General features: G+C 37.1%; 1 protein-coding gene across 2 annotated transcripts; it reads left to right on the forward strand.

Annotated features, from left to right (window-relative positions):
* The first annotated feature begins 1,311 nt into the window (after nt 1-1,311).
* LOC119065742 (natural killer cells antigen CD94-like) lies at nt 1,312-8,696 on the forward strand. 2 transcript variants are annotated; one of them, XM_053661448.1, is made up of 7 exons: nt 1,312-1,439; nt 2,695-2,787; nt 2,991-3,053; nt 4,498-4,649; nt 5,392-5,495; nt 6,296-6,469; nt 7,558-8,696. In XM_053661448.1, the coding sequence occupies exons 1-6, from the start codon at nt 1,433-1,435 to the stop codon at nt 6,414-6,416; spliced, it is 540 nt and encodes a 179-aa protein (XP_053517423.1). In that variant the 5' UTR covers nt 1,312-1,432; the 3' UTR covers nt 6,417-6,469; nt 7,558-8,696. The 2 variants fall into 2 exon arrangements, with proteins under 2 accessions (XP_053517423.1, XP_053517422.1); XM_053661447.1 differs by lacking the exon at nt 1,312-1,439 and adding an exon at nt 2,315-2,575.
* The last annotated feature ends 8,795 nt before the right edge of the window (nt 8,697-17,491 follow it).

Raw genomic sequence — 17,491 nt, forward strand, 5'->3', positions numbered from 1 at the left:
CCTAAAAACTTAATTAAAAAATAAAAAATAAAAATGAATACACTTCATGCTGCAGGCAAAAAATCATTTATAAACTAGTTCTCTTAACTTGGCTTTGCATAAAATGAGAATGAAGAATTTTCATGTCTACAACCTTAGGCAAGAACTTAAATGTTAGCAATTTCTATGGTTCCCTGAAAGAATCTCTATGTACACAATGCAAATGAAACAGATGAAAAACTTAACTTTATGGAAACTGAACAATATAATCATATTCTTCATTTTTTGTTATTTTTGTTGAATAGCCCATCTTTTATGAGTTTCATCTGTAGTGATATAATGCTTGAAAATAAATATTAACAACAACAAAAAGTTATTTGGGATTCGTCTTCATTGGGGGTGAATGGCAGATTTTATTCGCAGATAATTATAGATCAAGGTCTCCACTCTGATGATTAAACTAGCAGTATAATATTCAAATAGATAACAGTAAAAATATAATCCTTAAAATATGAAATCAAATAAAGACACTGGAGCGGGTACAGTTCAAAGGACTTGACGGGAACTGAACAGTGGAGATCAAGTGTGGAGAGAAGCTTTATGGCACCCGAATGAGGCGGCACCAAGGGGCTAGCCCAGACCAGCCCGGGCATTTACAGCACGTGTGTGTGTGTGTGTGTGTGTGTGTGTGTGTGTGTGTGTGTGTGAAACAGTGAGGGGAAATCACTCTTGGTGCCACCTTTTTGACCTTCACCATCCATAACTGGGTTAATGATTGAGGGACCAGAAACATATAATGAAAGATGAATACACCAAGCTCTCTGTGATAAAGAAAAGAAACAAAAATCATAAAACATAAACACAGAAGGACAGGTTTGATTTGAAGTATATTGCATGCTGCTCTGGAGAAACATAGCCTGAGTATCAAACTTCGGGACTTTGGCCAGGTATTAAGCTCTGTTTCAGTTTTCTCATCAGAAAAATGGGTGTATTTAGGTATCTTTATTATTAAGCCATTTTCAGAAGTTAACTATGCTAACGTATGCCAAGTGGTTTAATCTGTGAATAGCACAGGCAAATTATAAATGTTTCTAATTATTAAAAGAGGAAACTTGTTTGTGGAACTTTATTATACTAAGTAAATGTACCTTTGGTATACCCATCTTTTTTTCCTATTTTCTGAATATTTTTAAAAGGTGATTGCCATTCAAACATTAAAAACCCTTTCTCACTTTTTTTTGGTAGAAAATTTGTGTTACACAAGTGTAGTGAGAAGTTCCTGTATTGTGGTTTCCTGAACACCAAGGATATGGCTTAAATACACAGATTTTCTTCACCTTTTGAATGTCTTCATACACAGCTTTCAGATTCTTAGCCTCCAGCTTAATTCTGTGACCCAACACCATTCTTCTTAAACAAACAAACACGGTGACTTGTCCGGAGCAACATTCTCATGGCAGGTATGTCAGCCTGAGTCTTAAATTAAAAGAACAAAACAAAACAGGAAAGGTTTCTCACTTTCTGGCAGGGATAGCTAATCTTGGGGCATGCTTTAAGAAAAAATTATGGAAAGCATTTTACACTTAATTTTATGTCTCTGATTCTTCCATCTGTCACTTAGAGATGATTTTGTGAAGTTTCTCCATCAGGTTTAAAGAGTGACTTATGACAGAAAAGCTCTGAATTCTGAATGAAAGCTGAATTTTCCAGGTTAAATTATGAGCCACTTAATGCTAGTATAGAGTGAATATAGCATGCCAAATATTAATGACACTATAATTACAAGTGCTGCTTAAAAACTTAGCATTTGTGCTGCACCATCCAAAAGCCACCTAGATTTTCACGTTGACCTATTGCGCTGCTGTGAATGTCGGTACTCTTGGGAGTGTGCTGATGTTTACGCAGAATCTCCTAAGGTTGACTTGTTTGAGGGGGAAAGGCAAGTCATATGGGGACTTAGGAAGTGTAGTGCCCTTGTGAAAAAAGGGTTGTTTGTGTATCATAATTCAGTGCACTGAGGAATGAACCCAGCTCCCCAACTACTGCCCGTGCATTGTTTGGGGGGCCTTCTCATCACCCCAGGTGCACCTGCACCTGTGTCTTTTCTTCCCTGAAAGGCCTCTTCAAGTTTCCGAGCACCTGGTCCTTCTCAGAGGGACCCATTCCCAAGTGGCACCAGTGTGATAATGATGGTACATGTTAAATAAAGACGCTGGTCCAAGACAAACTTTCATTTGGTTTCTGACTTGGGTACTTACCAGCTTTGGTACCTTGAGAAAATAACACTATAATGAATTCTAAATTTGCTCTCTACCTAATGGGGATTGTACTGTATCTTGTGGTTTTTGTTGAAAAAAATTAAATTAATGTCTGTTATGTAAGCTCATAAAACAGACTTTAGTGCCTGTTCATCCCTTCTCACTCTATCTCCGGGCTGCTTTGCCACGAGATCTTACATATAAATATTATATACACTTTCTGAGACAGAGCTGAAAAAAAAGATCTGGATAATTTTACTACAGAATAAGGCATACCACATAAAATTTTTAGTAGTGGGTAATGTTCTGAATGGAATGTTTTCATTTCCAATGGCAAGGTAGTTGAGTCATCAAACCAAAGAAAATTTTGGATCCTCTCACCCTGGTTTCTGTTTACAAGAATTTTAGCTCCGGTAGTTGCTCTTTAAGTGATTTATCTACCTCTCTTTCTCTGAAGCTCCTCAGACCACTCCATGGAGGCTGATTTCTGGGATCATAGGAGTAATGTGCCTTGGGCTGACGGCTACTTTGGGAATTTTGTTGAACAATGGTAAGTTTTTCTAGGCAAGTCTATATAAACATCAAGACTGATGAAAGCATTTAATAGTAAAGGTTTCATTTTACTAATGTGTAATAGTGTGTTATTTAATACACCTGTATGTAATTAAGTAAATTTCTTTTTTAAATCTTTATTATATTTTTTCATTACCATCTAGTCCCCTGGTTAAGCAAATGTCTAATAATTTCTTCTAGCATTTACTAAAGGGAATGTCCAGCCAATACCATCTCCAGAACCCACCACTGAACCTCTGGGAGGTAGGTCCCATACTTTGGAAAATATTAGTTTTGTTAGTGTGTGAAATAGTTTTCTATTTTTCTCACACAGAAGTGTGATGGAATATTACACTTAGTAAAATACAAGTTTACCTAATAATCGTAGGATAGTCTCATTTCTTCATCCTGTAATGTAAGAATTATTAAATCACACTGTGCATCATTTAAATGTTTAAGTAATAAGGAAAATATTAGCTTGAAATGACATGTTTTACCTGCGTGAGCGTCCATGTTTAAGTAACATCAATAATAAACTCTAGTGCATGTTAAAACTCATCCTACCTGCCCATATTTGCTCAGAATATGTACACTCATACGTTTATATCTCTTCATCATTGCTCCTATTTCTTGCAGACTCAGAATACACTGCAGAGATGTTTGCATCTGACCCTACTTTTCTATCTTAAGCCAGATCTTACTCCAGTTTTTTAAATTTCTTTTTCCAAATTTTCTTAGTTGTCTCATCATCTTCTGTGATATTACAAGGATTTATTTATCTTTTTGTCCTCAGGGAATTTCCCAGCTTTATTAAGATGTAATCACCATATCACATTGTGTGACTTTAAGGTGTATACTATGTTGATTTCATACACTAACCTCTTGCAATATGATGAGCACCATAGCATTAGCTAATACCTGCATCATGTCACATAATTACACTTGTTAATTCTGAGAACATTTAATATCTACTCTTTAGCAACTTAACAAATGTGTAATACAGATGGTTAACTACCAATGTAATAACAGTATTATGCAGTAGATCTTCGGAACATTAATCTTCTAACTGGAAGTTTGTGCCCAGCTTCTCCCCATTTCCATCACCTCCCATCCCCTGCAGCCCCTGTCTGCACGGCAACTTTAGTGCCATTCACCTGATGAAGACTTGAGTGTGTACCATGTAGTCCTGTGTCTGGGACAAAATGTTCAAGGCGCTGGTTCACTGTAGGATTGGACTTCAAACTAATTGTTTATCTATTTTCATTTTGAAAATAAAATACCTAAAACATATATCATAATTTTTCCAATGTACCATATTCCTTCTGACTAAGGAAATGTGCTAAAATGTCTTCCTCCCTTAAATATCTCTTTTATCTAATTTACTCCTATGTGCACAGCAGAACTCAACTTTTGTTCACTTCCTATACTCTGCTACAGAATGTTTTAACATGCTGTAATTCTTATGTATGCTTACCCAAATTAACATTAAATATAATTAATAATGGTTGAAAAATCATATAATTCTAGTGCTGGCTGTAGAATATAATATCCATGATTCATTCATATGACCATCCTTGGAAGTTTGGTGAATGAAGTAGATTCTCAAAGAATATTTGCAGAAAAAATAACAAATGATTTTTAAGTGAGTAAATAGCACTTAACAATGATCTGCAATGTCATCAGTCAAGTTTTATTTTTTTTCTCTCAGGCTGTGGCTGTTATTCTTGCCAAGAAAAGTGGATTGGATTCCAATGCAACTGTTACTTCATTTCCAATGAAAGAAAAACTTGGGCAGAAAGTAGGGATATCTGTGCTTCTCAGAATTCCAGTCTACTTCACCTGAAAAACAGAACTGAACTGGCATGTATTTAATTCTAGTTTCTTATATTTTCTTTGGCCTAGAATAATATACCATCTAAGTAAGCTGGCTACTTTGATTTAAATCGTTTTTTCAGGTAGTAAATGAATGGTTGTATTTGAACTAATAATGACTTACTAATTTTTTATACCTTAAAACAATCATTATAATACAGGAATAAAAATCAAGATATGTGCCAGATAAAGTACAAGAGGAATTTTAGAATGAGATCAAAGAAGAAATAATAGGTCTTTTTTTGTTGTTCAAAGAATCAACTAAGCAAGTTTGTAATTTCTAGTTCTTTAATTAAATATATATATAGCTGTAATTATGCCACTTTGTCATCTTTCTGGGATATAAGATGGATGAGGAACCTGTACTGAGTAGAGGTAGAATAGGTTATATCCAAGAAATTATTTCTCATGATACTGGCAATTTAGAATCGAATTTGATGGTTGATGTCATGTGAAAGAAATGTTCCATGAAAATCCAACCTATTTATGATGTTTTTAATTCCTTCAAGAAGTGAGATGGTGATCTTTTTCTCCATAACTGAACGGGCCTTTGCAGGTGAAAATGGGTCTTAGACATGTGACTGTACTTTCTAAACCAGACATTAAAGATGATTTCAGTCAGAGTGACTTAGAGTCTGAATATGATTCTGGACATTGACTTTCTTAAAAGGACATTATGCCCAGAGTAGATTCAAATCCGATGAATATGTTTGTCTCTATTTCCACACAGAGTTTTTTAAAGTTCAGTAAAACGTTTTACTGGATTGGACTCTCTTACAGTGAAGAACGCCGTGTCTGGTTGTGGGAAGACGGCTCTACCCTCTCCCCAGATACGTAAGTTCCTGGCAGGCAAGGCTTGTCTGCTCTTTATGAGTTTGTCCTTAGATCTCACTAGACAATGTAAACCTCAGAAACACTGTCTGCAGCATGAGAACACAGAAAAGAGAAACTACACGAGAGAATAACAACTTTAGCATGACCTACAACACCCAAGTATATGCTCAAGCGACACGAAGTTAATTTTATCTGTTACCAAAGAGGTTATGACTTCTTCTTTTTGCTGTGGCACCACCACTTGTGTGAGCAGATTAATAATGACGTAAGGGATAAAAAGCCGCCCTTGCATGCAGAAGATGTCCAGAGAAAACAGGACAGCCATTCTTTTCTTTATTCTGGGGAGACCCAATATTCTCAGCATTCTCTGATGTTTCATATATTCTAGGCTTATATTTTTTTGCATATTTGTAATCTTAAAATCTCATTTCCATTCATAGACATAGTATTTGCAGCATGATACAATGACACATTTTATGCTCTGTTTTCCTAGACTAAGTTAGCAAATGCATTTTTAAACAAAATAGAAGCAAAATTGGTCGTAATATTAAAACTATTCATGACAATGGCAAGAACAAAAATATCTCTGGTCTCAATGATTTTGATTATTGAGACAATAATTGAATTTTAGAAATCTTGTACTTGAAATTGTGAAAAAAAGGTGGCTATTGAATTAAAAAATACAATGACTCAGTATGGTAATATCTCATACATGTGTTGTTTAAAGTTCCATCTTAAAAAAAAACCCTGAACATTTTCATTTTCTTTTCTTATAGGCTAACATTTTATTTTCTTAACAGATTTTCACCATTTTCCATTGTGAACACAAAGAAGTGCATAATGCTGGGCACACAGAACAATGTTTTGGATGAATCCTGTGAGGAACGAAATCCTTACATCTGTAAACAGCAGCTTCTTTAGCTGTTGCTCAGGGCAGAACTATGGGCCGTGAAGGTCCAGTATTACTAAGAACGGTAAGTTTACCTCTTATGTTATTACTGATTCACTACTCCTGGGATGTGTAAAATGTTTCATTTTATATTTTATGTATTTTAGGGGCACCCCTCCCAACTGAAATTTATTAAAAATTGTGTATTTATTCTTCCATGTTTAAACTTCAGTCACCTTCAAAGTAGTTTTCATTTGATGTAATACACCTATTGAAATGTTTTTTTCCACTGCTCAAAACAGCTTCTTTTAAAAAATATTTTATTTATTTTTAGAGAGAGGGGAAGGGAGGGAGAAAGAGAGGGAGAAAAACATCCATGTGTGATTGCCTTTCATGCGCCCCACACTGGGGACCTGGCCCTCAACCCAGGCATGTGCTTTGGCCGGGAATTGAACCAAAGACCCTTTGGGTCGCAGCCCAGGCTCAATCCACTGAGCTACAACGGTCAGGGTTCGAAACAGTTTTTTGAATTCATTGATTTTGATTCCTTTTAATGCTTTTGCCATTTTTCGTTTCACTTCTTCCACATTGGCAAAATGTTTCTCCTTGAGGACTTTGTTCATCAGGGAAACAAACAAACAAGAAAAGCCATGCCCCGGAGAGACAGGGTGAATAGGGAGAGAGGGGCACAGGGGTCAAGCTGGTTTTGGTCAAAGACTGCTGAACATTCAGCCCAGTGTTGGCAGGTGTGTTCGTAAATTAAGCATCATGAAATCGGCAAATGCTTTGAAAGAGTCTTCAAATAAAGTTGACTGAAGCCAAATGCAGCCTTTTACAACAACGTCAGATGGCACAATGATACAGATGGGTTCCTAGAACCCTCACCTAGTGGGGAAGCCTGTACCACAAGCGGCATACCCTTCAGAGGATAATTCCAGGTTTTGGGGGGTCCTTGCTCATATTTGAAAGCATGTTTTGAAATTGATGAAATTTGTTCATGTACTCCTAAAATGATGAAGTGGCAAGATAAATAATTTCATGAATATTTTAATATAATGCACATAACCAATATTGAGTATAATATAGTTTCATGTGTACATTCTGAAATTTTTTCTCTGCCAAAACTTAAATAAAATAATTTACGTTGAATAATATCTATCAACATCATTTCAGGCCTTGGTTTGCAACACTAAATTGGGACTTCCCATCATCATCTCACTTTTCTGGAAGTGAGTTCTTTCTGGATGTATCTGCGCTGGAATGTGGAGCTGGAAGTGCCACCTGACACCTTCCTCATGCGCATCCTCCAGCCTCAGAGGGAAACACGTTTGTGCATCTTTTCCTGATGCTCCTCAGTTCCGTGGGACAGTTTTAAATCTTTGGTCAGATACGGGGTTCTTGTGTGATCGCTTTCAGAGTTTACAAGTGTAAAGGGACTCCAAGCCCTGATCACATACATTTACTATACCTAGTTCTTTATTCTATTTTTTTGGCCTTATGTTTATCAACCAGTAGAAGAGTCACATGTGCATTGAAGATCTTAATATCTAATCAATTCCAAGAACCTTTTCCTAAAACTTAAGTGTAAAACAAACAATTCTTTGTGTGTGTGTGTGGAAGGGGAGGCATCACGTTTTACAGAGGGCTTTCTGAGCATGTTTTAAAAGGGCTGGGGGCACAGTCGGGTCCAACTCCTCCGACCTGAGTGGAATTTTTACAGTCTCACAGGTTTCAAAAGCCACTTTCCTCTTATTTGGTAAATTGTTGTATAGCTACCTTAAAAATTACTATTGACATACCTATTTATTTACTAGTTTTATATTTCAGTTAAATGATAAAAATTAAGAACTCAAGTTGTTTTTTATTATGTAAGGAGCCAGGAAGAGAAAATGAGCTTTTACTTTTTATTTCTCAAAGTATAAATATAATAGGACTACTGCGAACTGAACTCTCTACTTTCCTTTATAAAGATTGACTTAGGCCCTGGCTGGTGTAGCTCAGTGGATTGAGTGCAGGCCTGCGACCCTGAGGATCGCTGTTCGATTCCCCGTGTCGGGGCACATGCCTGGGTTGCAGGCCAGCTCCCAGCAAGGGACGCACGAGAAGCAACCACACATTGATATTTCTCTCCCTCTCTCCTTCCCTTCCCCTCTAAAGATAAATAAAGTCTTTAAAAAAATTGACTTAGGAAAATGCACTTATATTATGAAAAAAAGATTATAACATCTTTCAACTACTGAACTAAGATCACACATATTATAACTCCTGGATATTTTATATGTTTTGGTTTTGTCGCCCATGTGATTTCAAAATAACACATTTAAAATTCAATAAAAATAGTATTGATTAGCTCATAATTAAAATGAATAGTTTTTTCTTCCAACTGTCCCTTACCCCTGACCTCCTCCTACATGGCAATTTCCTCTGGAACTTTTGTTTGTTCCTTTGATTGTCTTCCTGCTTAGCGTGATTTTCTCTGTAATGAACCAAGGATGTTCCTTTTTCAAAATTTCTGTCCAGGATAAATGTCAGCAATGACCTTCATAAACTCAGTGTTTCCGTTTAGCCACACCTGGTGCAGGGTCAGTGACTACTTCTCACACCCTAACCCACAAGGTGGGCAGAGCCCACCCTGCCCTTGTTCTGAGGACTCATGAACTTTCACAGCACAAGGGAGCGATGAGAAAACAGAAGGTGCTGAATATGGGGAATGATGTCTAATTGCAGAGAGTAACCTATGTCAACGTTTGTCTCCATTGAGAGAAGAGAATTCCTGTTGTCTCCCAGTTACAGCTCCGAGGTTTTCCAGCTCCCGTATAATTTCAGAGTACCATGATGGAAAGTTCTGGCTTGAATGGAGGCTACTAGTCACCCATTCAGTGGGACAGCATGGCCTTGTCATATTAGTCACACTCAGACTGTGCCCATCTGACCCATTTCATTTCTAATATTTTCCTCTCACACTTACCTGCATTTTGCTTTTGTTCATCCTGAAAGCACCTTTGCATTCTTGGGGTAGGAAAGAGGTTTTTTTTTTTAAATGAAATGTCTTCTACCACATAACTTTATATTTTTATGTTTCCGACATAAGATTTTTGATATATTCTCTGGGGAAAGACACTATTTTCACTCTTTAGTTCTCTATTTCTTGTTGTTGTTTGAAATAGGCTAGCACACATGGAAGGATTTAGTTGAGTGAATACCTCAGTGTTAGAGGTAAACCAGAAGGACTAGGGCGAGGAGATGTTATGGATGAGAGCGAGGCCCGAGGCAGGAGGCCCCGTCCCTGGGCTTGGTTCTTGTCTCACTGCAAAAGGCTAATTCAAGTGAGAGACAAACATGCATATAGGAAATGAGATAGCAAGTTTATTTATGAAACACATCAGCACAAAGCTGCAGGCAGGCACCCAGCTGGTCTGAAGGCCCCACGTGTAGAGGAAGTAAAGTTGTTAGTAGGTTTGTTCTACACATTTGAACCGAGGCTGCAAGTGGGTATTTAGCTAATCGAAGTTCGCTGACTATTGGAGTTCAGGGGTTGTGTACCTTAGTCAGCTTCCAGAGGCAGCCCTCCATCTTCCCCTTCTAAATCTTGGGAATAATGTACAGCGACAAAGGCTTTCTTTCTCAGTGAGTAAAAGCTCTTTGTCTTAGTGAAATTGTTACAGAGGCCCCCTTTCCAGCATAGTCCCCTCCTCGTCCTGTGCCATTCTCGCTTGTACCTGGCAATTGTAGTAAGATTTTGATGGAAACTCACAGGAGCTCCCCTTTTCCAGTATCAAGGACTCCCCTTCTCCTGTGCTATTTTTGCTTGTGATGCTGGAGGCACCAGGCAATCTTACCATACCAGGCTCAGGACTGCTGAGTAGACCGGTGAGACATGACTTCCTTTTGCTTCCAGCCTCCTGTATTAAGTTCTTTGTTAGATTGTAATGGCCACGGCCCTGCCTTTATTGCCCCTCGGTCAGCTCATTCCTAGCTGCTACCTATCAGAAATGTCCAAGAAGCACACAAAATAACAAAATAATATGGCAATAATTGGTGTGTACTTCCTTAATTTTATCCTGTAATCCTAACTATGTAACCCTGAATGTATATAACACACATTGCGTGTGGGTTCCCGACAAATTACGAGAAGTTTAGGAACTTAAAACTATGAACGTTTATTATCTCTTACTGTCTCTGGGTCAGGAACTGAGCACGACTCAGTTATTTCCTTCCTTGTGGTTTCACAGCCTCCAACCAAGGCTGCCTTCTAATCTGAAACTCAGATTTCTCTTTCAAGCTCCTTCAGGCCCAGGCATAATTCAGTTCCTTCTGGCTGTAGGACTTCCCAGAACCCCCCACTCCATAGGCAGTCAGAACACGGCTGCTTGAGTCATCAAGGCCAGAAGAAGAGCATCTCTGACTCCTCTCCTGTCTGACTTGTACCGTCTCTTTTAACTGTTCACCCGATTAAGTCAAGTTCATCCATAATAATATCTTTTGGATTAATGAAAAACTGGCTAATGTGGAACCTTAGTCACATCTTGAAAATAGCTTCCTCTTTGTAATTTAATGTATTCTAATCACAGAGTAACATTCCATCATATGGGTGTACACTGGAGAAATTGTCGATCTGGTTCCAGACCACTTTAATACAGCAAGTATTGCAGAAAAATAAGACTTCATCTTTTTGCTGGTACAGGGTCTTGCCTTCTATTTATAAAAAATGCTACACTTGCAAAGTGCAATGAAGCAAAGCTCAACAAAAAGAGGTATGCCTGTGTCTGCAAACCCCACTGAAATTAAAGGGGAGAGAATTACATAGGTGTCCACCAAGGCATGGACATTTGGGCATCAGCTTGGAGCTCTGCCTACCATACCAACAGACCCCTAAGATGTTTTTGCTGCTACTTTAGAGTTCATTGCATTTAAATGCTCCTTTGATTTCTGATCAGCAGGAATTTGCTTCATGTGTGCCAGGACAAGGAATCTTATTTGAGTTACCCCGATATATTTTCTTCATTTAAAAATGTTATTTTTCAATTACAGTTTACATTCCATATTATTTTGTATTAGTTTCAGGTATATAGCATAGTGGTTAGGCAATTATATGTTTTATAAGTGTTCCTCCTTATAATTCTAGTATCCACTTGGCACCATATGTAGTTTTACAATATTATTGAGTACATTCCTGGTGCTGTACTTTACATCCTTTTGGCAATTTTGGGACTACCAACCTGTACTTCTCAGTCACCTCCACTCTTTCATGCCGTCCCCAACCCCGCCGCCCACTGACAGACCTCCCTCTGTCCTCTGTACCTTTCAGTTTGTTTCCACTTTGTTTGTTTATATTGTTCTTTAGATTCTGTATATAAATGAAATCTTATGGTATTTGTTTTTCTCTGACTGAACTTTTCGATTAGCACAATACCCTTTATGTATTTGTCCAAATGGTAGTATTTTATTCTTTTTTTGTGACCAACTAACATTCTATCATACCCCACAGTTTTTTATTCACTAGTCTCTTGATGGAAACTTGGACTGCTTCCTTGTCTTGGCTCTTGTAAATAATGCTGCTATGAACGTAGGGGTGCATACATTGTTTTGAATTAGTGGTTTGGGTTTTTTAAGACATACACCCAGAAGTGGAATTGCTGGGTCATTAGACAGTTACATTTTTAACTTTTTGAGGAAACTCCACACTGTTTTCCACAGTGACTGCACCTGTCTGCATTCCCACCAATAGGGCATGAAGACTCCCTTTTCTCCACATCCTGGCAAAGGCTTGTTTGTCAATTGATTGATGATAGCCATTCTGACAGGTGTGAGGTGGTAGCTCATTGTGGTTTTATAGTTCCCCGATATATTCATTCTTAGGTACTCCATTAGTGACATCCAACTTTACCCAATAGAGTTATTTTATAGTTGGGTAGATACAGCTTTTGCTTATCTCCAGAAATGCTGGAGTGTCATTTTTGCTTCTGCATATCATGGTAAGGACAGTGAGCTAAAAAACTAATTATTTATTGTAAGTTTTTTTAAAATTCAAAAGCCTTGAGTGGAACCTGGAGCCGATTTGTTTATTGACAACTTGTGGTGGAGGTAGCTGGTCAGACATCCTGTCTCTTTATACAACCAGCCTCTGCAGGAAATTCTGCCCAGTTGCTCCTGAGGCCCAATTTCATCAAATGAATATTAGAGCAAATGTCAGCAATTTTATCCATAGAAAAATTACATCTTCGTGTGAATAAGAAGAACACTGGGAAGTTTGTCCCTGGGTGTTTCTCAGTCTATTCGAGTTCTCTTTTTCCTGCTGTATCAGACTGTTTGCCCTTATTAAAAGCATTATTTTCAAACTGTACATTATTGGAAACTTCCCAGTGTTCTTCTTATTTACACAAAGATGTATTTTTCTAGGGCTAAAACTGTTTATATTTTTAAAATATTTATTTGATGAAATTGGGCTTCAGGGGCGATCAAGCAGAATTTCCTGCAGAGGCTGGTTGTATAAATGAGACAGGATGTGTGACCAATTTTCTCCAGGGTAAGTTGTGGAGAGCATTATGCTAAGTGAAATGAGCCAGTTGGTGAAAGACAAACACCATGGGATTTTACTTATAAGAGGAATCTGATGAACAAAATTAACTAACAAGCAAAATAGAAGCAGAGACATAGAAACATGGACTGACAGTGGTCAGAGGGGAGTGGTGGGGGGATAGTGGAAAGAAGGGGAAGGGGCGAGTCAGAGAACCTGCGTGAAAGACCCACAGACATAGACAATGGTGTGGGGCTGACTGTGCCAGTGAGGGTTCTGTGGAGCATGGGCTGGGCAGAGGGGAGCAAAGGGGGGGAAAGTGGGACAACTGTAAAAGAATAGCAATGAATGTTAAGAAAAGCACAAAAAAGCATTATATGAGTATGCTCATTGAAGCCTTATATTGTCTTTAAATTAAATAAGCCTGGACATACTTAGAACATTTAACCCTTGTTTTAAATTTTCATAATTTTGGAGCTTTTGAATGTTTTCTCTTTATATCAAAGCACATGGGTTGCACAGCATTTTCTACAAAATGGGATTGTAAATGTTTTTTAACTTTGTGAGCTAGTCTTTGTTAAAACTACTCAGCTCTGCCAAAGAAGACACAGGTAATATGTAAATGGAGGGTTTAGCTGTGCTACAAGGGCATTTAATTAGAAAAACCTCAGAGGGACAAATTTGCTCCACAGGCCATAGTGTGTAAAATGAGATTATGCAAACACCAACCCTGCTCTCTAGGTTGCCTTGTCCTCTTTTAGGTTACATAGCAACAGTTGTAAATGTTGCTATGTAAATTCCACAATACTAAAAGAGATGTATCTTATATTGTCAGTCTGTAAAGCTGAAAGTTCGTAAAGTATGTGTTATAGACAATGTCCTGACTTTCACATTCATGTACCTTTGTATAACTTCCTTCCACATTATCTCAGGGCTGAACTGTGTGACCAGTGAAACACAGTGGAAATGATAGCATGACACTTCTGAATCTAGTTCATAAAAGACAGTACGGCTTTTCCCTCTTTTTCCTCTTTCAGATCACTTGATGTGGGAAAGCAAGCTATCATATCACGAGCAACCCTGTTGAAAGGACCATGCGACACAGTGCTGAAGTCTGTTACGAAGAACCAGCAAGGAAATAAAGTCTATTTCTAGCAGTTATGTAATGAACCTCTTGCAAGTCAACTTTCCCACTCTAGTCAAGCCTTCAGATAACACAGCCCCAGCTGACATCCTGACGGCAACCTCACAAGAGAACTTGGGTCTCATCCATCCTGCTGAGTTGTTCAAGGATTCTTAACCCTCAGAAACTGTGTGATATTATGTGTGTATTCCTTTAAGCTGCTGTTTGTTGGATGTGGTGGTAAACTCACTCATAAGACCTATCTTAAGAAAAAAGGAAACACAAAAACAAAAACAAAATTATTGAAAGGAGTCAACAGTTTCCCATAATTCATTCTCCCAGAAGTTCTGTGCCTCCAAATTTCCTTTATAGTCATTATTATTCATTTTGTTTTCAATAAAGTTGACCCCACTCCAGTATACAAACTGACCCCCAACTGATTTACATCAGTGAGTGTGTCTTATTCACCAGACACGTGAATTTACATCTACCCCAGCTGTCCTCAATGAGATGGAGGCCAGGCCTTGGACAACTCTTAGTACAAGAACTTGAAGAAAATGATCTAGACACAAAAGAGTTTATGTTACATTGTTCTTGTTGTGTAAATTTCAAAACTAGGGGAAACTAAACTATAGTTTACATTAGACCTCAGGATAATGTGAGAGGTAAAGATGGTGGTGATATATGGAAGGAGAAAGGGGATGGTAACTGGAAGTTAAATGAGGAAAGAGCTTGGTGATCTCAGAAGTTTTCTATTCTTGACGTGGGTGGTAGTTGCACGGGTTTTGAATCTAAAGGTTACTAAACTTTATATTTTTATTATTTTTTAGTATGTACATTTTATTCAGAAGGGTGACAAGAAAGGGTGTTTGTTGAGTTTTTCTCTTTGAAATAGGTTTTATTATAAGGCAGGTCTGTTATCTATTTCTCACTTTATAATAAACATAGTTCTGTATTTCCGAGTTCTGTTTATTTTAGACAATCTTCAACTTTAATTTTAATATGAGTTCTTTCTTCAGTTCTTTCTGAAGATGTTGCTTCCAGAGTGTGGATCAAAGAACAGATTCAAGTATTACCTCCTCTCTAATGATGCAAAAAATTTAATGGAGAGTTGGGGTCTCTGTGATTGGCAGAATTCCAGTTACAGCGTAGAGATGAGTCTATTTTCACAAGCCAAGAACCACACAGTTACCTTTAAGGATTACTGAAATACTTCAAAGTTAAGCTGAACACTTTTAATTTAACATTGAATGGACTTTTGAACAAGTTATCTGGTTACTAGCTTTATTCTAAAACACTTATTATAAAACTGACATAAATGTCTTAAGAAATTATGTTAATAGCATAGAATTAAAGTTTGGAAAATTAATAACAAATAAAAGTGAATCATTATTAAACACTAAGCTTCAAACACTTCTGTTTCTGTGAAAATAAAATGGTCTAACTCATAAAATATAAGTTCTCTCATAAATAAAATAAAATTCTTACCATTTGATGTCATTTAAATAAACTTAATAGGTTTAAGTAATATGTTTACATAGGTTTATGTAATAGGTTTAAATAAACTTAATAGGTTTATGTAAACTTAATACTTTAGGTAATTAGAGATAAAATAGGTCATAATTCTAATATCTGGCTTCATTCAATACCCAGTAAAAATTCATTTTTCCACTGTTTTATTCAACAAACACACTTCTTTGAATCATAATAATTTTAACTCATTGTTATCATTTGGTTTAAACTAATTAGCTTCTTCTATGCCTCTGAAATAATACATGGGACCATATTAGAGGTATAAAAATAAAAAGCAGTCCATCCTTTTAAGAAGGAAAGTCTTGCTATGGCTGCATTCAAAGCTTGTGCTGACCAACCACACAAACTATAGGACGGACATATATGTACCCACACAGCCTCATTGAAATTCAGATAACTCAAGATGGAATCTCTAATTACTTAGGAAGAACTCACAGCTTAAAACATTTAAGTTCTGGCCTCTCCTAAGATAAATGCAGGTTGGGGGTGATTTTTACTCCATAACTAATGTGAACAAATATAATAAAGACAATGAAGAAATAAGTCATCCAATTATTCCCTCAACTCTGCTGTTGCAGCGTGTGGATAAATGGCTGGGTCTGATGGCACAAATCCACTTTATTTAAAATGCGGGGTGTCCAGAGTTACAGGCTAAAAGTAAACAAACAAACCTTGTGTCATCTGGGCTGCCAGGGTGGGTTTTCTTTCCTCTGTCTGTCCCCAGCCAGGGTTTTAGGAACTCCCTCCCATCTTCGTACTGGGTCAGACACTCAGCACCTGACTCTGGGATGATGGTTCTCTTTTTTTCCCACAATTTTAGTTTCTCTAGTTTGACTGCTCTTCTGCTTTTTCTGTGTTTAAGCTAAGGTCCCGTTTCATAGAACTGCACTACAAGAAAGGTGTCAGGGTGTGAACTTTGAGACAAGAAATCAGAGGAAACAATACTTTATCTCTACCCAGGTTACCGCAATAGGCTTAATGAAGGAAAAGGTGAGAGTGTTCTTGTGTCAGATAAATTTTAACTTCTGCTGACTTGTAAACTGGTGGATGTACACACACACACACACACACACACACACACACACTAGCTCTATTTCATTACCCTGTAGAGTGCAGAGGATGGAGAAAGTTATGAAATCAGAACTATTATATTTGTGAGAAACAACTTATTTAATTGTTTTCTCATAAAATACAATACTTGTCTGACTAAAAACAGAAGTTCTTTCATTTGAACAAATCATACTCATTCTACCACTAGGAGGCAGTGAAACACATCAGTGTATTTTATCTTATTTTAACAAACATTATAGAAATAAATTTTAAACCATTCACATTGGTAATGGTTGAATTTCTCTTAATAAAAAGAAAAATTATTTTAAAAATTTTTGATTTTATTAAATTCACTGTGAACCTCTTGCTTTGAAATCATGCTTCACACATTTGATTGCTTCCAGATTTTCCCAGAAGAAACATAATCTATGCCTTGGATACTTTTGTTCAGCATTTTTTAACTTTTTCTCTTGGGTGTTTTTTGCTCATGTTTCTCAGTAATGGATTCACTCACTTGTTCTTTATTTCCTGATCAATACAGAAAAAATGTTCCCTAAATATTGTGTTGTCCAAATAGTTCATTTGGTTTTTTCCATGGCATTTAGTTGTCTTTAAATTCATTTGAAACAATTTTCCTAGATTGCATTGTGACAGCTGTCATATCAGAGTGCATTTTTAAAAACCTTATCAAAATTAGTATTTTTTGTGTAGCTATTTTAATATTGAGATGGAGGAAAATACACAACATTTTGGCATATTATGCCTTATTATTTCAAGAAAGGCAAAATACAACTGAAATGCAAAAAAAAATTGTGCAGTGTATGGAGAAGGTGCTGTGACTGATTTTAACAAGTCAAAAGTAGTTTGTGAAGTTTTGTGCTGGA

Source organism: Artibeus jamaicensis, unplaced genomic scaffold, assembly GCF_021234435.1.
Source record: "Artibeus jamaicensis isolate MK-2021 breed Jamaican fruit bat unplaced genomic scaffold, CSHL_Jam_final contig_233, whole genome shotgun sequence".
Lineage (NCBI taxonomy): Eukaryota > Metazoa > Chordata > Mammalia > Chiroptera > Phyllostomidae > Artibeus > Artibeus jamaicensis.

What these genes read in the sequence shown, in the direction of transcription:
- LOC119065742 (XM_053661447.1), top strand. Translation starts at nt 2,548, where the DNA reads ATGGAATGTTTTCATTTCCAATGGCAAG. An exon ending in GGGAATTTTGTTGAACAATG is followed by an intron (nt 2,788 to 2,990) that starts GTAAGTTTTTCT and finishes AATTTCTTCTAG; the next exon opens with CATTTACTAAAGGGAATGTC. An exon ending in TGAAAAACAGAACTGAACTG is followed by an intron (nt 4,650 to 5,391) that starts GCATGTATTTAA and finishes ATTTCCACACAG; the next exon opens with AGTTTTTTAAAGTTCAGTAA.